Here is a 20,751-nt window from a genome sequence, read left to right on the forward strand (position 1 = left end):
AAGCCATAGGATTTTATCTTGTTAAGCAACCTCATTTGTAGCACCTTATCAAATGCCTTCTGAAAATCCAAGTAAATGACATCCACTGCCTCTCCTTTGCCCACCCTGCTTGTTACTTCCTCAAAGTACACTAACAGATTTGTCAGGCAAGATTTCCCTTTATAGAAACCATGCTGACTTTAACTTATTTTATCATTAGTCTCCAAGTACCCTGAAACCTCATCCTTAATTATAAATTTCACACTTTCCCAACTACTGAGGTTAGACTAACTGGCCTATAATTTCCTTTCTTTTGCATTCCTCCCTTCTTAAATAGTGGAGTTTTAAACAGCACTTACAATCTTTCAGTCCTCCAGGATCATGCCAGAATCAAGTGATTCTAGAAAGATCATGACCATTGACTCTTCAGCAACCTCTCTCAGGACTCTGGGACGCAGCCCACTTTTCCCTTCTTATAGCTTTTTTAGTCACCTTTTGTTGGATTTTAAAAGCTTCCCAATCACCTAACTTCCCGCTACCTTATATGCCCTTTCCTTGACTTTTATGTAGTCTTATCCATCAGTCCTTTTATGCAGTCCTAACCCGCACAAAATGCTGGACATGCCATGGACCAGGCAACACTGAGAAATAGTGACCTTGGTTTAGATCCTTCAAGGTGGTGGCCTATGTGGATAGCATGAGGATACTACAGGCTGGTCAGCCTTATATCAGTAATAGGGATATTATTGTAAAATCATTCTGAGGAGCAGTATTTATGTTCATTTGGAAAGGTATGGATTGATTAGGGTGACTCAGCATGGTTTTATGCAGGGAAAATCCTATCAAATCTGAGGGGTTTTTTTTAAAGAGGCAATTAAATAGGTGAGCTGCTGGGCAGTAGAAGGTTCATTGGGCCAGATGGCCCTGTTCTGCACTGTACCTAAATCAATAATGTAACTTGCCCTGTGTAATATACTGCAAACATTATTGAAGTCTGGGTAACATTGTATAGCACAGCTTGCTGAGGAAAGTGGATTACTGCCTCACGTGTAAAGATTATTTTGTGCCACCAGGTGGTGGAAAGGGAAAAAGACAAGTCCTGCCCTCTCTACAGTTGCATGGTCAAGTACCATCTGAGGGAGAAGAGCAGAGAGAGATGGAGGAAAGGCTCAGGGTCATCCATTAGAAATGTTAGCGGGGACAGGAGGTGAACGTCTTTCTGGTGGTGGAATCTCGCTGGAGCTTGCCAAACTTGCAAAGGATGATCCATTGAATGTATAAGTGGGAAAGTGGAGGTGGAAAATGAGTATAGGAGAACTCTGGAGCAAACAGCAAACTGCTGGAGCATCTTCAATATCCGTAGTCTCGTATCACCACAGCTTTGTTCTTGCTTCTCTGGAGAAGGGGTGAGAAAAGGTGGAGAGTATAGATAATAGGGGGAGCAGGTGTTTAGTGAGGTGGTGCTCTCTTTCCTCTACTTACGCAGGACTTCTATGTATACCTGATGTACAGCTTTAGCTTAATACCATCCCAAACGTTTCTTCTCTACTTTCAGCAGTCACACATCCAAGATTCCAAGGGACCCAGAGTCAATGGGGCTATTGCATTTGTTCGTTATAGAGATAGAGCTCTACATCACAAAAAACAGGCCCTGCAGTCCATCTAGTCTGTGCCAAACTGTTAATCTGCTTAGTCCCATCAACGCACATTTACACCATTGCCCTCCATTCCTGTACTTATCCAAATTTCTTAATACAGTAGCATAGTGGCTAGCACAATGCTTTGCAGTACAGGCAGGGGTTCAATTCCCACGGCTGTGTAAGGAATTTGTATGTTCTCGCCATGACTATGTGGGTTTCCTCCCACAGTCCAAAGACATACCAGTTGGTAGGTTAATCGGTCATTGTAAGTTGTCCCGTGATTATGCTTGAATTAAATCGGTGGGTTGCTAGGTGGCATGGTTCAAAGGGCCAGTTCCACACTGCATCTCAGTAAATAAATTAAATAAAATACTGAAATCAACTCTGCATCTTGAATCTTTTCCTCTCCCTAATATTAAGGTCCTGTGAATGAAGTGCCTGTTTCAAGCGTCTGTGATAATTATATAGCCAACCCAACACAGCTGACAGAACAAGGGGCTTAATGCTGGATATCTTGGCTAGGGAAGAAGATGCTGATATTAGTTTGCTTATCTTTGAACAGAATTTGGAGGATTTTGCACAAACAGCAGTGATGGTGAACGGCATTGAGTGCTGCTTAGGTAGTCCATGTTGCAGTTGTGTTGGAAGTCAGAGATCTCTGCTGCCTAGTCAATCTGCACAACTCATCTTCGGTCTCAATGTCAGATACATTCTTCCTCTATTGAGCAAAGGCTGTTGGAGATTCCTTACAAATCACCACCTGCCAACGTGAGAAAACCCAATTACATCATACACTTGTTTCCAGTCAGTGAACTCATTTTCAATCGATGGCACCAAATTACTCCCACACCTGTGTGCTTTGATTTGGTACACTATGTGGGTTTTTAGTCAAAGATCTTCTGAAAATCCAAATACCGGTACCAGTTACATCTTCAATAGTTACCCAAAGGTTTGTCAAACATGATCACACTTTCACAAATGTGTGGGCTTTGTCTGACCTCACTGATATCTTCCCAAGTGATTTGTAACTCATATCCATATTGGCTCTCAATGTTCTTCCTTCCTGCCACTGATGTCGAGTGAGCCAGTCTGTAGTTCCACATTTTCACTTCCTCGTTCTTTAAACAGTAGGTGTTCCATTTACTAGCTTCCAATCTGAATGGAATTGTTCTGTAATCAGTAGAATTCTGAAAGATGACAACCAATGCATCCAATATTTCATGGATTTTTAAATACATTGACTTTGTCATGAAACAATCCAAACAGTATTTCTCAAAACTTAGCGTTATAACTAAAGACACACTTAAAACTAACATGTAAAAGCTGCCTTCTGACAATGATGTATTATACTGCCACCAGCAACTTTGGATTCTTTTGGTAGAGTTGTAGAGTCAGTGCACCACACAAAATGTCACATCTGGGGGTCTTGTCGTCATATTGTCCTTAAACCATTTACAAACCTGCATTGTGACTGTTCTGTGTCTTGGCGTGTTCAGTGTCACAAAGGCCCATTTGCAATGTGTATGACTCCAATCAGCCAGGCAGCACCATCAATACCCACCATTCCCCTTCACATCCTCGTTTTCTCATAGCTTGCGATTAGACTAACCCGAAACAGCAATTTAAGATCAAATAGCCTATCAGCTCCATTCCGTCTTTTCCTTGATTTACAACCCAAATCCACACATTGGCTTTTTAGGATTATCAAGTACCCCTGCTTTCAATTGCCATTTGCCACTATCCTGTGTGCATATTTCCTTTAGATTCACAACGTCAAATCACATTCTTTTAAATTCCAGAAAACACATTGATAATAGGACACCAACCTCAGGAGCTTAAACCAGGAAGTATGTTAATTATGCTAAATCCTTAAGAGGTCCTTTGTCTTCCCTCTTTAACGGAATATCATCTTCACAAATGCTGTCAGGAATTGTTGGAAGATTTTGGATAAAATAATGCTGTGGAATTAGTTTGAGGTTAGAGGGACAAGGAAAGAAAGATATGGACTGATAGTAAATTGGGAACAATACTGTACTACAGGTAACAAGGACAACCAATTAGCACTGATTCAGCATTGTGAAGTAGCGTACTATAGTTGTATATAATGAATGCAGTGACTGGGAAAAGGTGACAGTTTGGAAGATTACCCGGTAAATTAAATGTAGCTGATGTAAACAGCAACATTTGAACATCAAGTTTATTGTTGAACAAATTAAAATGATACAAAATACAGCATCTGCTATTAAGTCATTTAAATAACCCCTTTCTGGAAAATATTCTTCCACTCCTCCGCACATAACCTGAGGACGTGTGTCCTGGTTACATATTGCTCCTCCATCAGCAAAAAATCCCTGGTAATGTTGCATACTTCAAGGCTGCAACAAATATTTGCATTTGCAATATGGGCATTTCAAACTGAAACGAATGAATCCTGAAGACCCCTGTTCTCCTGGAATCAATCTTTTCCATTTAATCATTTGCAGTCAGAACCAACAAGGTCTCTTTCCCTTTGTCCCCATTGAGGAGGTTACTCTGTGTTTAGTCTTTGAGCCTGGAATGGCCTACTCCTGTTCCACAGGACGGTTAAAGATCTTGGCTAAGAGTGATGTGTTAGTCTGGGATTTTTTGTGGAACTCAGCCACCCTCTTGAGCTCCTTGGCCTTGTTGGCAGTGGGCATACGAGCAGTAGCCTTCCTGGCTTGGATCTCCGCCTCAGTGGCCCGTTGATGGAAATGCCAATTCTTCTCCTGCCACTCCTCCCCCTTCTTTCGCTTCAGTTCCTGCAACTTCTCCAGGTTCTTGCTCTTCTCCACATTCTGGAGGAAAAAGTTTGTCTCACGCTTGGCCTGGGATACCTCCACCCGTAGTCTCTGTCGCTTCACCAGCTTCTCGTAGGCCAGGCGCTCACTCAGATGGATCCATTTAAAGCGATGCAAGTACTGCCAGGAAAAAGACAGAAACTTCAGAATGAACAGAGCCACTTTATCAACCACTCACCTCAGAAACTCAACTGTATTTGCTGGGCATCTTATTCCCCTTCCCTGCCACCTTCAATCCCATCTCATGGAGGTTTGAAATTGGAGGGCAAGTAATGCTATCAGGAAGGCATTGGTGAGAGGGCATCTGGAATATTGTTTTGGTCGGTGTACTACAGAAAGGATGTGATAAAGCTAGAGTGGGTATAGGAAAGATGCACAAGGATGTTAAAGATTAGCTGTAATTGTCACATGTACAATGAATCAAATGCATCATTTTTAAAGCAGAGTGATAGGTTCTTGATGTGTAAGTTATGAAGAGGAGGCAAAAGAATTGGGTTCAGGGGGATGATAAATCAACCATGATGGAATGGAAGAGCCTTCCTGATGAGCTGAATGGCTAACTCTGCTCCTATGAGTTATGACTTGTGTTAATGACCAACACAGTCCAAGGATATGCTGGGGACAGCCCACAAGTGTCACCATGTTTCCTGCACCAACATAGGCTGCCCATACTACATGTCTTTTTAATGTGAAAGGAAACAGAGCACCCAGATAGAACACACAGTCACAGGGAAAACGTACGATCTTCTCATACAACTGTAGACATTGAATTCTGATCACTGGTGCTGTAGTGTTATGCTAGACACTATGCTTTTATGTGTGACTGGATAAGCTGCCACTCTTTTCACTAGAGTGAAGGAGACTGAGGTTTATAAAATGAAGGTAGGCATAGATTAAGGTGGATGGTCACAGCCTTGAACCCCCAGATGAGAGAAATAAGATTTAAAGGTGACTTGAAGGGCAACACGTTCCTGGCAAACATTATTGTAAGGAAATTAATATCCTGGGGGTGGGGGGGGGGGGGCAATGTGTATGGAATCAGATGAAAACATTTGGGGCAGTCAATAGGAGCAAACTTCAAGGACGTGACAACCAGAACATCAGCAACGAGAGGAAAGACTAATTTACACTGCATTTATTTCAATGCTAAAGTTTAACAGGCAGTATAGACAAACTCAGGACATGGAATCATTACAATGATAAAGAAACATGGCTGAGAGAAGGGCAAGACTGACAGCTCAATGCTCCAGACATGACTGAGGTCCAAATAGGAGAGGAAAGGAGATTGCCTTTTTCAGGACAGAAGACATAACAAGAGCCTAAGAAGGATCTTTAGGGGTGGGGGGGGGGGGGGGGGGGGAAATTGATGGAAATATTGTCTTGTAAAATTATATGGGTACAGCTTGGAAACAAGGGGACTATCCCTCTGATGGGTCTGTATTTAGAGACCCCCTCCCTTCAAGAGCCAGTGGGAATTAGAAGAGATTTGTGAGGATAGAGTAGTTGGAAGAATAATAAGCTAGTGTTAGTAGGAGATTTTAACCTGTAGTGCAAAGGGCTTTGACAAAGTGGTGTTCACTAATCCACAACAACTATATAGAGGGATCTTGAGGGAGCACAACACTGGACATCCTTTGAAGGAAAAGGTAGGGTAGTTGATTAAAGAGTCAGTTGGGGAGCACCTTGCAACCAGTAGCCATAATCTTAAAATAAATTATGAGGAAAGACATGACTGGTTTACAAGTTATTTAAGGCCCTAAACTGGGACATTGCCTGTTTTGGAGGCATTAAACAAGATCTCACAGACAGCAACTGGGTGAGATTGTTTGCTGATGAAGAGATGAGAGGCAAGTGGGTGGCTTTTAAATGTGATAGGGTGAAGGGCAAAGCTGGCAAGTTTAGGGAACCTAGCTTGAGAAGAGCTCTTGAGGCTCTAGTCAGGAAACAGGAGGCATACATCAGGTTTAGAAAACCTGGACCATGCAAATCCTTAAGTAGGTACAAGTATAGAATATCCTAAAGAGGGAAATCACAAGGGCAAGAAGAGGACATGAGATGGATCTGTCAAGGAGATGTCAAGATTTTCCATTAAGAGTGAAATGGTGGTTAGGGAAAGACTAGATCCCCTTAAAGATCAGTATGGCCATCTGAGTGTGGATCCACAGGAGATGGGCAAGATTTTTAACAAGTATTTCTCATCAGTTTTTACTGTCAATATTATGGATGCAAGGGAATTGAGGCAAACAGGTTGGAGAGCAAATGAAATACTGAGGTGGTACTGGCTTCCACCAGTATTCACCTGGTGACTTATTCACCTGGGACTTATCCACCTCTATGTGGATATCAAATCCACATTGAGGTGGATAAGTCCCAGGATCTGACCAACTTTAAAATCTGGGCATTGATTAACTGAGAAAGGCATACAGTGTACACACATGGAGCTAGCATCAAGGCTCTGAAAATTAGTTTACTGAGACTGAATGGTGAGTAGATAGTCAAAGAATACTGGAATAAAGAAATAACTGAAAGACAAAATTTGATGGTCTCCTGTCATTCCAGTACAAATGACTATTGGAGAAACCTATGCATGTTTACATTAGTTTAGCATGTTCAGTACCACATAGGAGACAGCACAAAGCCTGCCCACCTGAGACAGAAAATCCACTGAGGGAGACAAGTATCTAGGACATTTTCAACTGTTCCTTTAGTGAAAATTCAACAAACATGTCAGGCCCTGCAAACTCTGCTACCCAGTATACAGCTACCCCAGATAATCTCCTTGATATTTCATGTTAGCCAGACAGCTTGCATTCCTTTAGATTCCACCACCACCCCCACTTAAATTTTACCCCTGCCTACCTACCCCTAAAGCTCACCTTCATGTTCCATAAATCATCATGGAAGCGGCTGCGTTTCTTAGTTCCAATCGGTGTGTTGTGGAGACTTCTGGCTACTCTTTTAGCCACTGCCTTGTTCTGAAATTCTACCCATCCTTCAGTGAAGTCTTTCCCAAGACTGCCAGTCTTTTTCTTCCTCCGGGGTTTCTTTTCATCTGAAACAAGAAAAACAATCTTTACACCCTGCTGAGGTGGGAGCACCATCTCCATCCATTTCTATTCACCGTTTTAAATGCCCAATGCCCCCACCTCATCTTAATTACCCCTTGGACATACATTCATTTTCATGACTGAGAAATTACTTTCATTTTATCCTCTATAGAAGGGGTTTCCAATCTTTTCTTATGCCATGGACCCCTACCATGAACCAAGGGGTCCGCAGTCACCATGTTGGGAACCCCTGCTCTATAGAGTCATAGGGCACTAATCCTTCAGCCCACCACAGCAATGTCTACTATTGAGAACCCATCTATATTAATTTGTACCATTCTAGATACCAAAATATCCAGACAGTGTCTACCTTCACCACCCTCTCAGGCAGCTCATTCCAGAATTTAAGTACCTTCCGTGTGAAAACAATTTTCCTCTGCTTCCATCAACCTCTTCCTACTCCCCCAAACCCATGCCTCCCATTTTAAATACATCTGTTCCGGGTAAAATTTCTCACAATCCACCCCGTCTCAGTCCCCTGATATGCCTCTGTGAGGTCCTCCCATGCTCTCACATTTCACTGTGTTCGATCTGAATGCACGTTGTAATGAACAGTACACAAGACAGGTTTTCCACTGTATCCCAGTACTTGGTTAATAAAGGCCAGCAACCAGTATAGCTTCTTCACTCCCTTTCCTCCCTGTGCTGCCACCTTAACGGATGTATGGACATCCACTATAGTACTTGTTTCTCAACACTCCCTACAGTCTTTCAAAATCCATAATCTTGCACAGTTTATTGTCTTTTATACACTGGTTGAAAACACAAGTTGGTGCGACTTTTCATTGATTCTACTATGATTATTATTCAATTGTTGATTTATAGAATATGCCCGCAAGAAAATGACTCTCAGGGTTGTATATGCCGACATATGTATTTTGATAATAACTTTACTTTGAACATTGAAATTGGACTCCATGTGCCATATCCTACAAAAATATCAAAAACACATTTTCCTTTTCTAAAGCAACAGTGACCTACCGGTAGTTTTACTATAAAAGCTTCTCCAAATGAGTGGTTAGTTCAGCCTCAATTATAGACTGCACATCTTCTCAACAACACGTTAAACTAGCTGACCTACAATTTACCACATTTTGTTTATGTTGAAGAGAGAAGGGAGAACCAACATTCTTGGCTGCCCAATCCAGTCACCCAACCAGAGCTGAGCTTTGTAAAACTTCACTCAATTGATCTACCATCTCCACATGCAGTTCCTTTAAAATCCCTGGACAGAGGATCAATAACAGCAACCTGCCAGTGTTTAGTCTCATTAGATTTTCCAACACTTGGTCTTTTCACGCAGGAGCAAGACCATCTCCTATTTGAAACAATCCAGAAACAGGGCCTTCCACCCATCTAGTCCATGCCAAACTACTAATCTGCTTAGTCCCATCAACCCACACCCGGATCATAGCACCCCATACTCCTCCCATCCATGTACTAATCCAAATTTCTCTTAAACATTAAAATCAAACCCACATCCATCACTTCTGTTGGCAGTTTGTTCCACACTTTCACCACCCTCTGAGTGAAGTAGTTCACCCTCTGGTTCCCCTTAAATATTGCACCTTAACTTATGACTTCTAGTTCTAGTCTACCCACGTTCCATTAGCCATCCTTCATATTTGCAATGTGCTCCACATGAAGACCAATTCAAAGCATTGGTTTACAGCTTTATCATTATCACATTATCAGCTTTGGTCTTCCAAGCCTCATCCTCCAGGATTCCCTCACCTACCCTCTACCTTTTCAAAGTTCAAAGCAGATTTAGTATCAAAGTACATAGAGTGGATTCTGGTTAATTGGGCCTTTGGTTTGGTTAATTGGAACAGCCACTTGCTTGGGCCAACTCTTAAAGAAGAAAGACTAATCGGGAAAATAGAAATAAATTAAATAGCCCATCGATTTCAGGACACAATGCTGCTTAATTGGGACAGGATAATGCTGCCAAACAGCTTCTAATTATCGTCCAACACATGCAATTGTGCGGGCATTAGACACTACATCATACTTCAAGCGAACAAGTTTTAAATAGTGCCAGTTGCATGTGCTTGTATTCAAAAAGCAGTGTTATTTGTCACTAATAGCTGGTGAGAAATAAGCAGCAGGGCAATTCACAACTGTTTTGCTCACTGTGATTTCAGGCTAGGAGATGCGATGAACAGCCAGCACTGAAAATGAAATGACTTCATTACTTCAAGTTAGGAATGATAAAGAATTTAAAGGTATCGACAATTATCTTGAATGTTTTCTCCTTGGAGTGAAGGAGAACAAGAGGTGACCTTATAGAGGTGTGTAAGACTGCAAGAGGCATTAATCATGTGGATAGCCAGAGGCCTTTTTCCCCCAGGGCTGACATGGCCAACACAAGAGGACATGGTTTTAAGATGCTTGGAAGTAGGTACAGAGGGGATGTCAGGGGTAGGTTTTTCAACCAGTGAGTGATGGGTGCGTGGAATGCACTGCCGGTAACAGTGGTGGAGGTATCTAGACAGTTTCTAGAGCAGGTTACATGGTCAGCACAACATTGGGCCGAAAGTACTGTAATGTGCTGTAGATTTTCTATGTTCTATGGTAAATGAAAATGAAGATTTGGAGGATGCAATCGTCGAAAGCATTATATGAAGGCAGGCCATTACCTGCAATATCTGCTGATCCTTTTCATTTATACTGTTAATCAAAAGAGCACACCAGTGTAAATTGGACGAATTCCTCCATGACCAATTATTGAGAACTAATACAGTTTCACAGCGCTGTAGTAGTATTAATAGCATTCTAATTTGTTCTGTATTTCATTTAAATACATAATTAATTTCTCAGTGAAATAGCATTGTCTTTTTTATACCTTTTTAACTATTTCCATGAAACTTTGGCTAATTGAGGCAACCGCTTAACTGGGCCAAAATGTACTAGTCCCGATTACCGGAATCCACTATACATGTCACCATATACTACAATGGGATTTCCTTGCAGCAAATATCTAAGGATATCCTTAGATGCTCCTGCATACTTGTTATGATGTCCCTGTCTCAGAATTAACTTTCACACCACTTACTGGCATTTAACATCTTCCTGAAAAATTCCCTGCCTTCTAGTCTAACGTTAGCTTTTGCATGCTCTCGTTTCTCTTCGGTAAACACGATTGGTTCATCATAGTCATTCAGTCCTTTCTGACTGCGATAAACTTCAGCTGAATATTATAAATCAAACCACGCCACAGTAACAGTTAGCGCGACGTTATTACAGCTCGGAGCAGTCCGGAGTTCGGGAGTTCAATTTCGGGGAGTCTGTATGTTATGTACCCCCGTGGTTTTCCTCGGGTGCTCCGCTTTCCTCCCACAGTCCAAAGACTTGGCGGGTAGGCTAATCAGTTACTGTAATCTGTCCCGTGATTAGGTTAGGGTTAATAAGGTTTGTCGGGGTTCGTTAGGGATGTAAGGGCCTATTCCGCGCTGCATCTCTAAATAAAATAGCTGCTTAAATGAGCCATTGCTCCCTGACAATAGTCGCCAAGTAATTTGAATAAACACCACAGTTTACATCCCTCAACCGCTCGTAGCCATTTCAATTCTCACCGCATTAACCCAGCCTCCCTCTAATTTGGGCCCTGCCGCTCCCCTCTCACCTGCCAGCTGCAGGAAGATTCTGCCCACCTCCCCGAAGGCGGACATCATTTTCCGCAACAGACCCAGCTCCATACCCGGCGGGATGTACCCCAGATAGATCACCCCAGGTATCGGCCTGCGCTGCACAGCTGCCTCAGCGGCCATGCCCGGCTCCTCGACCAAATTGTCCTCACGCTTCTCCACGTCGGCCGCCATAATTGCTACTCCATTCAACAGCGCAAGCGCAACTGCCCGGCCTCTGAATATCGAAGACGTGCTAGGGGATGTAGAGCCCCGGCCCCTGTATATCGAACATGCTCAAGGGAGGGTGGGCCCCGGACCCTGTACGTCGAAGAAGCGCTAGAGAATGTGGAATCCTGGCCCCTGTATATCGAATACACCACAGGATGTGGTGTCGCAGCCTCTGTACGAACACCCTCCGGGGATGTAGAGCCCCGGCCCCTGTATATCGAACACGCTCTGAGGTTGTGGAGCCCCGGCCCCTGTATATCGAACACGCTCTGAGGTTGTGGAGCCCCGGCCCCTGTATACCGAACACGCTCTGAGGTTGTGGATCCTCGGCTTCAACATATCGAAGAATCGCTGGAGAAAGTGGAACCCCGGCCTCTGTTTTTTGAAATGTGACAGAAGATGTGGAACCCTGTCACCGGTATATTGAAATGCAACAGGGGATGTGAAACCCTGGACCTTGTATGAGGTTCTGCAGATGCTGGAAATCTGCCTGGTGTTAGTGGTCGCATAACCAGGACTTGTGATATGCACCAGTTGCTCATACGACCATCCACCGCTCATTCCCATGGCTTCATGTGACCCCGATTGGGGGGTCTAAGCAGGTGCTACACCTTGCCCAAGCATGACCTGTAGTTCGCGGAGGGAAGAGGCACCGTACACCTCCTTTGGTAGGGGCTTCTCCTCCATCCCACCACCCAAATTTAGAGTAACACATGCAAATTGATGGATAAGCTCAGCAGATCAGGCAGCATCCATGGAGCAGAAAAAACAGTTTGATGTTTTGGGTCAAGATCCTTCATCAGGACCGGAAAGTTAGAGAGCAGAAGCCAGAATAAGAAGGCGGGGGAGGTGGAGGGAGAAATTACTGGAAGATAGAGAAATCTATGTTCATGCCATTGTCCGAGGCTGCCCAGGTGGAATATGAGATGTTGCTACTCCAACCTGAGTGCAGCCTCATCATGCAAGAAGAGGAGCCATGGATAGATATGTCAGAATGGGAATGGAAAGTGAAAGTGAAACGGGTAGCCACCAGGACATCCTGCCTCCTGCACTAGTTTGAGCAAAGGTGGTTGACAAAGCAGTCCCCAAATCTGCATTGGGTCTCACTGATGTAGAGGAGGATGAACTGGGAGCACACTCAATAGATGACCCCAACAGACTCGTAGGTGAAGTGTCGCCTCACCTGGTAGGACTGTTTGGGGACCTGAATGGTGGTGAGGGAGGAGATGTAGAGGTGGGGATGGCCCTTGTCACGCTTGTAGGGTCGGTGAGGAGGGATGAGCAAACAAGAAAGCCACGTAGAGAGCAGTGTCTACAGAAAGTAGAGAGAGTAGTAGGCAAAGATGCACGGAATCTTGTGGTAGGGTTGCATGTAGTTGGCAGATATGGAGAATGATGTGCTGAGTATGATAGCTTGAGGGCTGGTAGGTAAGAACAAGGGGAACCCCATCAGTATTGTGGTAGCAGGAAAATATGACGTGCAGGAAATGGAGGAGATGCAGGAGAACACAGCATCAATGACGGTGAAAGAGATACACTGATCTTTGAAAAAAGTGGATGTTGCAGATATTCTAGAATGGAAAACCACATCCTGAGAACAGATGTGGTGGAGACAGGGCAACTGAGAGAAGGAGATAGCAATTTTACAAATGACAGGGTTGGACAGGTTGCTGTGAGAGTCAGCAGGTTTGTAAATTGTATACTTAGATGGAGACAGAGTGATTGAGAAAGGGCAGAGAGGTGTTGGAGATGGTCCAGGTAAAAGAGAGGGCAGGGTGGAAGATGGAGGCAAAGTTGATGAAGTTTTTGAGCGCAGCATGGGTGTAGGAAGCAGCACCAATGCGCTCATCATTGTAGTGCAGAAAGAGTTGGGGAGTTTTACCTGTGTGGGCTTGGAACACGGACTGTTCCATGCAGCCAACAAAAAGCCAGGCAGAGCTGGTGTCTGGTGCCCCTGGCTACCCCTTGGTTCTGGAGGAAGTGGGAGAAGCCAAAAGCAAAATTGTTGTGGGCAAGGACCAGTTCAGCCAGATGGAGGAGGGTGGTGATGGAAGGAAACTGGTTCGGTCTGTTGTCCAGAAAGAAGTGGAGAGCTGTAAGGCCCTGCTGAAGGGGGATGGAAGTGTATACGGACGAGAGGTCCGAGTGAAAATGAGGCGATCTGGGTGGATCATCTAGTGCAAAGCTTCAAGAGTGAGTCTGTGGCACCAGAGGTGTCTGTGTCTCACAGGAGGGAGGGAAGGATGCAATTCCCATGGTTTGCAAACAAGGGGGACCCCAGTGCCATCCAAAGTCAAGGATGTCTCAGACCTTTGGCTCATGATGTTTTGCTGTCCTAAGATCAATCTAACCCTTTCCTCCTACATTTCTCTATTATTCTATTATCCATGTGCCCAGCGAAGAAACTCTTAATGCCCCTAAGGCACCTGCCATTATCACCACCCCTGGAAGGGCATTCCATGCACTCACCACACTGTGTAAAGAATTGCCTCTGACGTCCTCCTTTTATTTTCCCCCAGACACCTTAAAATTATGCCCCTTTGCATTAGCCGTTTCCTCCCGGGGAAAATGCCTCTGGCTACCCACTCGGTCCATACCTCTTATCATATTGTACACCTCTCTTCCTCCTTTGCTCAAAAGAGAAAAGCTCTATCTTGCCCAACCTTTTCTCAAAAGACATGCTTGCTTATCCAGGCAGCATGCTGTTAAATCTCCTCTGCACCCTCTCTAAAGCTTCCACCTCCTTCCTGTAATGAAGCAACCAAAATTTAATAGAATATTCCAAGTGTGGTCTAACTAAGCTTTCATTGAGCTGAAATTTTGCGGCTCTTGAACTCAATCACCCAACTAATGAAGGCCAATACACCTTCTTAGCCATCCTATCAACTTGTGCAGCAACACTGAGGGAGCTAAAGACATAATGTAGATCCCAAGATTCCACTGTTCCTTCACACTACTAAGAATTCTGCCATTAACCTTGTTTTCAAATTCAACCTTCCGAAGTAAATTACTTCACACTTTTCCCAATTGAACACCATCCACCACTTCCCAGCCCAACTCCAGGTCCCATTATGACCTATTACATCCTTCTGCATGATCCATCAACCTTCATGTCGTCTGCAAATTTACTAATGCGCTAGTTGGACCGGGCAGGGAGAAGGAGCCACATGGGGAAGGGGGAGGACGAAGGTGTAGGTGGTTGAGAGAGTCCTGATGAAAGGTCAGTCCAAAGCATCAACTGTTTATTCTCCTACATAGATGCTGTCTGACCCCTGAGATCCTCCGGCATATTGTATGTGTTGCTGGGGAGGTGGGGCAGGGGGTGATTAGTGCAAAAGCCGCAAATTCTGGAATCTGATAGGTAAGGAAGATGATCATGGGAACATGGGAACCATTAAAGGAGAAATGAACAGCTGATGAGACCAGATGGGGTTAGGGGGAAGATATAGACAATAGGTGCAGAAGTAGACCATTCGGCCCTTCGAGCCTGCACCGCCATTCTGAGATCATGGCTGATCATCTACTATCAATACCCGGTTCCTGCCTTGTCCCCATATCCCTTGATTCCCCTATCCATAAGATACCTATCTAGCTCCTTCTTGAAAGCATCCAGAGAATTGGCCTCCACTGCCTTCCAAGGCAGTGCATTCCACACCCCCACAACTCTCTGGGAGAAGAAGTTTTTCCTTAACTCTGTCCTAAATGACCTACCCCTTATTCTCAAACCATGCCCTCTGGTACTGGACTCTCCCAGCATCTGGAACATATTTCCTGCCTCTATCTTGTCCAATCCCTTAATAATCTTATATGTTGCAACCAGATCCCCTCTCAATCTCCTCAATTCCAGCGTGTACAAGCCCAGTGTCTCTAACCTCTCTGCGTAAGACAGTCCGGACATCCCAGGAATTAACCTTGTGAATCTACGCTGCACTTCCTCTACAGCCAGGATGTCCTTCCTTAACCCTGGAGACCAAAACTACACAATACTCCAGGTGTGGTCTCACCAGGGCCCTGTACAAATGCAAAAGGATTTCCTTGCTCTTGTACTCAATTCCCTTTGTAATAAAGGCCAACATTCCATTAGCCTTCTTCACTGCCTGCTGCACTTGCTCATTCACCTTCAGTGACTGATGAACAAGGACTCCTAGATCTCTTTGTATTTCTCCCTGACCTAACTCTACACCGTTCAGATAATAATCTGCCTTCCTGTTCTTACTCCCAAAGTGGATAACCTCACACTTATTCACATTAAGCATCATCTGCCAAGTATCTGCTCACTCACTCAGCCTATCCAAGTCACCATGAATTCTCCTAACATCCTCATCACATGTCACACTGCCACCCAGCTTAGCATCATCAGCAAACTTGCTGATGTTATTCTCAATGCCTTCATCTAAATCGTTGATGTAAATCGTAAACAGCTGTGGTCCCAATACCGAGCCCTGTGGCACCCCACTAGTCACCACCTGTCATTCCGAGAAACACCCATTCACTGTTACCCTTTGCTTTCTATCTGCCAACCAGTTTTCTATCCATCAATATCTTCCCCCCAATGCCATGAGCTCTGATTTTACCCACCAATCTCCTATGTGGGACCTTATCAAATGCCTTCTGAAAATCGAGGTACACTACATCCACTGGATCTCCCCCGTCAAACTTCCTGTACATCCTTGAAAAACTCCAATAGATTAGTCAAGCAAGATTTGCCCTTGGTAAATCCATGCTGGCTTGGCCCAATCCTATCACTGCTATCTAGATATGCCACTATTTCATCTTTAATAATGGACTCTAGCATCATTGTTAGGCTGACAGGACGATAGTTCTCTGTTTTCTCCCTCCCTCCTTTCTTAAAAAGTGGGATAACATTAGCCATTCTCCAATCCTCAGGAACTGATCCTGAATCTAAGGAACATTGGAAAATGATTACCAATGCATCCACTATTTCCAGGGCCACCTCCTTTAGTACGCTAGGGTGCAGACCATCTGGACCTGGGGATTTGTCAGCCTTCAGTCCCATCAGTCTACTCATCACCGTTTCCTTCCTAATGTCAATCTGTTTCATTTCCTCTGTTACCCTATGTCCTTGGCCCATCCATACATCTGGGAGATTGCTTGTGTCTTCCCTAGTGAAGACAGATCTAAAGTACTTATTAAATTCTTCTGCCATTTCTCTGTTTCCCATAACAATTTCACCCAATTCATTCTTCAAGGGCCCAACATTGTTCTTAACTATCTTCTTTCTCTTCACATACCTAAAAAAGCTTTTGCTATCCTCCTTTATATTCCTGGCTAGCTTGCGTTCGTACCTCATTTTTTCTCCCCGTATTGCCTTTTCAGTTAAGTTCTGTTGTTCCTTAAACATTTCCCAATCATCTTTCCTCCCACTCACCTTAGCTCTGTCATACTTCCTTTTTTTTAATGCTATGTAATCTCTGACTTCCTTTGTCAGCCACTGTGGCCCCTTTCCCCCCTTTGAATCCTTCCTTCTCCGGGGGATGAACTGATTTTGCACCTTGTGCATTATTCCCAAGAATACCTGCCATTGCTGTTCCACTGTCTTTTCTGCTAGGCTATCCGTCCAGTCAACTTTGGCCAGCTCCTCCCTCATGGCTCCATAGTTTCCCCTGTTCAACTGCAACACTGACACCTCCGATCTGCCCTTATCCTTCTCAAATTGCAGATAAAAACTTATCATATTATGGTCACTACCTCCTAATGGCTCCTTTACCTCAAGATCGCTTGTCAAATCCTGTTCATTACACAAGACTAAATCCAGAATAGCCTTGTCCCTGGTTGGCTCTCGTACAAGCTGTTCCAAGAATGCATCCCGTAGGCACTCTACAAACTCCCTATCCTGGGGTCCAGCACCAACCTGATTCTCCCAATTCACCTGCATGTTGAAATCCCCCATAACTACTGCGACATTACTTTTGCCACATGCCAATGTTAACTCCCTATTCAACTTGCACCCAATATCCATGCTACTGTTTGGTGACCTGTAGACAACATTCATTTGGGTCCTTTTGCCCTTGCTGTTCCTCAGTTCTATCCACATAGACTCTACTTCTCCTGATCCTATGTCCCCCCTTGCAAAGGACTGAATCTTATTCCTCACCAACAGGGCCACCCCACCCCCTCTGCCCACATTTCTGTCCCTACAATAGCACGTATACCCTTGTACATTCATTTCCCAGGTCTGATCTCCCTGCAGCCATGTCTCCGTTATCCCAACAACATCATAGTTACCCATTCGCACCTGAGCTTCAAGCTCATCTGCCTTATTTCTGACACTTCATGCATTCAGATATAGAATTTTTAGCCCATTTCTCCTCTCTCTGTTTAAATAGCTGCCTATCGTGCTTAACCCAGCTCCCCGAACTCCCATCGGGCTATACGCCCCTTGAATTTTGTTGTCCTTCCTAAATTTACTTATTCTTTCTGCACATTTAACTCCACGTTCCGTCAGACCATCCCTCTGTACACGAGTCCTCCTTATCACTTGTTCCACCCCACCTTTCTCTACTACACACTTAATATTCCAGAACCGTGTAATCCCCACCTGTCCTTTATTCTTCCTCTCGCTATCCTCTCTCACATTCTGGATCCCTGCCCCCTGCAAATTTAGTTTAAACCCCCCCCCCCCCGAGAAGCACTAGCAAACTTTCCTGCAAGAATGTTAGTACTGCTCCAGTTCAGGTGTAAACCGTCCCTTTGGAACAGATCCCACCTTCCCTGGAACAAAGCCTAATTATCTAAAAACCTGAAGCCCTCCCTCCTGCACCATCCTCTCAGCCACGTATTAATCTTTATAATCCTCCTGTTCCTTGCCTCACTCGCACGTGGCACAGGTAGCAATCCTGAGATTGTTACCCTGGAGGTCCTGCCCTTCAGCTTCGCACCTAACTCCCTGAACTCCCTACGCAGGACCTCCTCGCTCATCCTACCCACGTCATTGGTCCCTACATGGACCACAACATCTGGATTCTTGCCCTCCCTCTCGAGAATAACCTGCACCCGACCTGAGATGTCCCGGACCCTGGCACCAGGGAGGCAACATACCATCCGAGACTCCTGATCTTCCCCACAAAATCTCCTATCCGCCCCCCTGACTATAGAATCCCCTATCACTCCCGCTCTCTTCTCTTCCCTCCTCCCCTTCCTAGTCGAGGGTCCAACCTCTGTGCCAGAGACAGGACCACTGCAGCTTGTTCCTGGTAGGTCATCCCCACCAACAGTATCCAAAATGGTATACTAATTGTTGATGGGAATGGCCACAGGGGTGCTCTGCTCTCTCTGTCTGCTCCCCCTGCCTCTCTTGACTGTCACCCATTTGTCTACCTCCTATCTTTTCGGTGTGACTACCTCCCGATAACTCTTATCTATCTCTGCCTCTGCCTCCCGAATGATCCGTGGTTCATCCAGCTCCTGCTCCAATTCCCTAACTCGGTCTGATAGGAGCTGCAGCTGGATGCACCTATTGCAGGTGTGGTCATCAGGAACAACTGTGTTGACCCTGACCTCCCACATACTGCATACGGAGCACACCACTGCTCTAACTGTCTCCCCCATTACCTGATCCCAGATTAGTCAGAATAAATGAAAAAAGTACCTACCGACCTTACCTTTTTTACCTCAGCAAGCACATACTCAGGCTCACTGATTTCCTCTCACCGAAGTCCCCTTGCGCCAAAGCCGAGCACTCTGCTCCCACGCACTCCACTGCCCGCACCGACACTGCCCGCTCCTGAAAGTGGGCCTCTTTTTAAACCCCGTGCTCGCCGCTGACATCATCCGCGCCTGTGCAGTTTTTCCTTCCTTCTCAGGTACTGTCCAGGTAGGTCCGACGGTCTCGGCCTTTCTATAACGGCTGATCCTCCGATCTCCAGTCGTCTGTCGACCTCGAGCACTCCTTACTCCCGCTCCGCTGCCCACACTGACGCGGGCATATATGAGTGATGTGTATGGATGCATGGAACATAGATGGGATGGGGGGGACAAAAATAGGTGATGAGCGCTGGAATGGGTGTATCAGAATACTGGAGGGGGAAAGAGCGGTGAACACAGGAGGTAAGGATTACCAGAAACTGGAAAGTATAAAATTCATTACTGGACTGACTACGAGGTATTCTGTCTAGACTGTGTAGGCTCTCACTCAGACAGTGGAGAAGGCTTAGGATGAGCAAGTCAGTATGTGGATGGGAAAGGCAAAGGGAGATCAGGTTGGCCATTGTGGACCAAGAGCAGGATCTGAAGACCATCCGTCTGCATTTGGTCCTGCCAGTGTGGAGGAGGCTACATCATTTGCACAAATCTGGCAGGCAAGGTTGGAGCAGGAAAACGTAAACCTTTGCCTCAGCTGGAAGAGTTGCTCAGGCCCCTGCATGAAGGTAAAAGGACAGAGCTTAAACTGCAGGGATTCATGGAGGGAGGGTGGGGTGGAATGACACTCAGAAGGTAGAAAGCTGTGGGGGTGGAGGATGTTTCTTGAGGTGTGATTGCATTCAGATAGCAGAAATGATGGAAGTTAAAGCTCTGGATGCAGAGGCTGATATTGTGAAAGCTGAGGACCAGGGAAACATTCTCTTAGTACAATAAGACAGTCTCTTGACCTCACAATCTACCTTCTCATGACCTTGCACCTTACTGTCAGCCTGTACAGCACTTCCTCTGGGGTTGATGCACTTTATTCTGCTTTCTATTTTTGCTTTTGTTACACGAGCATGGCAGTGGACAAACCCAAGTGCAGAACACGGGCGTGGAGACAGAGTCATAGAGCGTAGCGAGCATGGAGTCGGTATCCAGGAGCGATGCTTGACCTAGAACTGATAGTCCTAAGAACCTTGAAACAAGGTTACTCACACCAGAGTCAACCAACGAACTGGCAGCTCCTTGTTGTGATCACAGGGTTTTTATACGGCATTTGCTGATGGAAAGCAGGTGTTTGTAGCTAGTGGAACCCGGGAATGATTGGAACTAAACGAGGTGATTGAGGCCCAATTCCTGAGGTAAATAGCCAGGTGGGTGATTACCAGAAGGGACCATGACAGCTTTAACTTGTACTACCTTAATGCTCTTTGTGATGGCTTGATCTGTATGAACAGTTGAACAGTATACAAAGCAAGCTTTTCACTCTACCTCAGTATATGTGACAATAATAAACCAGTTCAGCTCTTTCCCAGAACAACGGGATCTGGGAGTGCCAGTGCATAGAACAATAGAATGCCTCACAGATAATCAGGAAGTCTGGTGAAATGCTGACATTTGATTCATGGGGTATTGACCTTAAAAGTAGAAAGGTTTTGATGCAGCTTTAAAGGCAAGTGGTGAGGTCACATCTGAAGTGCTGTGT

The 20,751-nt window shown here is 44.9% G+C and overlaps 1 protein-coding gene across 2 annotated transcripts; it reads right to left on the reverse strand.

The window, feature by feature from the left end:
- Positions 1 to 3,798: 3,798 nt before the first annotated feature.
- On the reverse strand, positions 3,799 to 11,499 carry abt1 (activator of basal transcription 1). 2 transcript variants are annotated; one of them, XM_073027175.1, is made up of 3 exons: positions 11,246 to 11,499; positions 7,315 to 7,490; positions 3,799 to 4,558 (listed from the first exon to the last, which is right to left on the reverse strand). In XM_073027175.1, the coding sequence occupies exons 1-3, from the start codon at positions 11,364 to 11,366 to the stop codon at positions 4,181 to 4,183; spliced, it is 675 nt and encodes a 224-aa protein (XP_072883276.1). In that variant the 5' UTR covers positions 11,367 to 11,499; the 3' UTR covers positions 3,799 to 4,180. The 2 variants fall into 2 exon arrangements, with proteins under 2 accessions (XP_072883276.1, XP_072883275.1); XM_073027174.1 differs by having other exon boundaries at positions 11,171 to 11,485.
- Between the last annotated feature and the right edge of the window lie 9,252 nt (positions 11,500 to 20,751).

This window comes from Hemitrygon akajei, chromosome 23 (assembly GCF_048418815.1).
Source record: "Hemitrygon akajei chromosome 23, sHemAka1.3, whole genome shotgun sequence".
Classification (NCBI taxonomy): domain Eukaryota; kingdom Metazoa; phylum Chordata; class Chondrichthyes; order Myliobatiformes; family Dasyatidae; genus Hemitrygon; species Hemitrygon akajei.

Coding starts and splice junctions, on each gene's coding strand:
- abt1 (XM_073027174.1), bottom strand. CDS start 11,366: ATGGCGGCCGACGTGGAGAAGCGTGAGGACAATTTGGTCGAGGAGCCG. Junction 7,491..11,170: donor AATCTTCCTGCAGCTGGCAG/GTGAGAGGGGAG, acceptor TTCTTGTTTCAG/ATGAAAAGAAACCCCGGAGG. Junction 4,559..7,314: donor ATGATTTATGGAACATGAAG/GTGAGCTTTAGG, acceptor TTTTCCTGGCAG/TACTTGCATCGCTTTAAATG.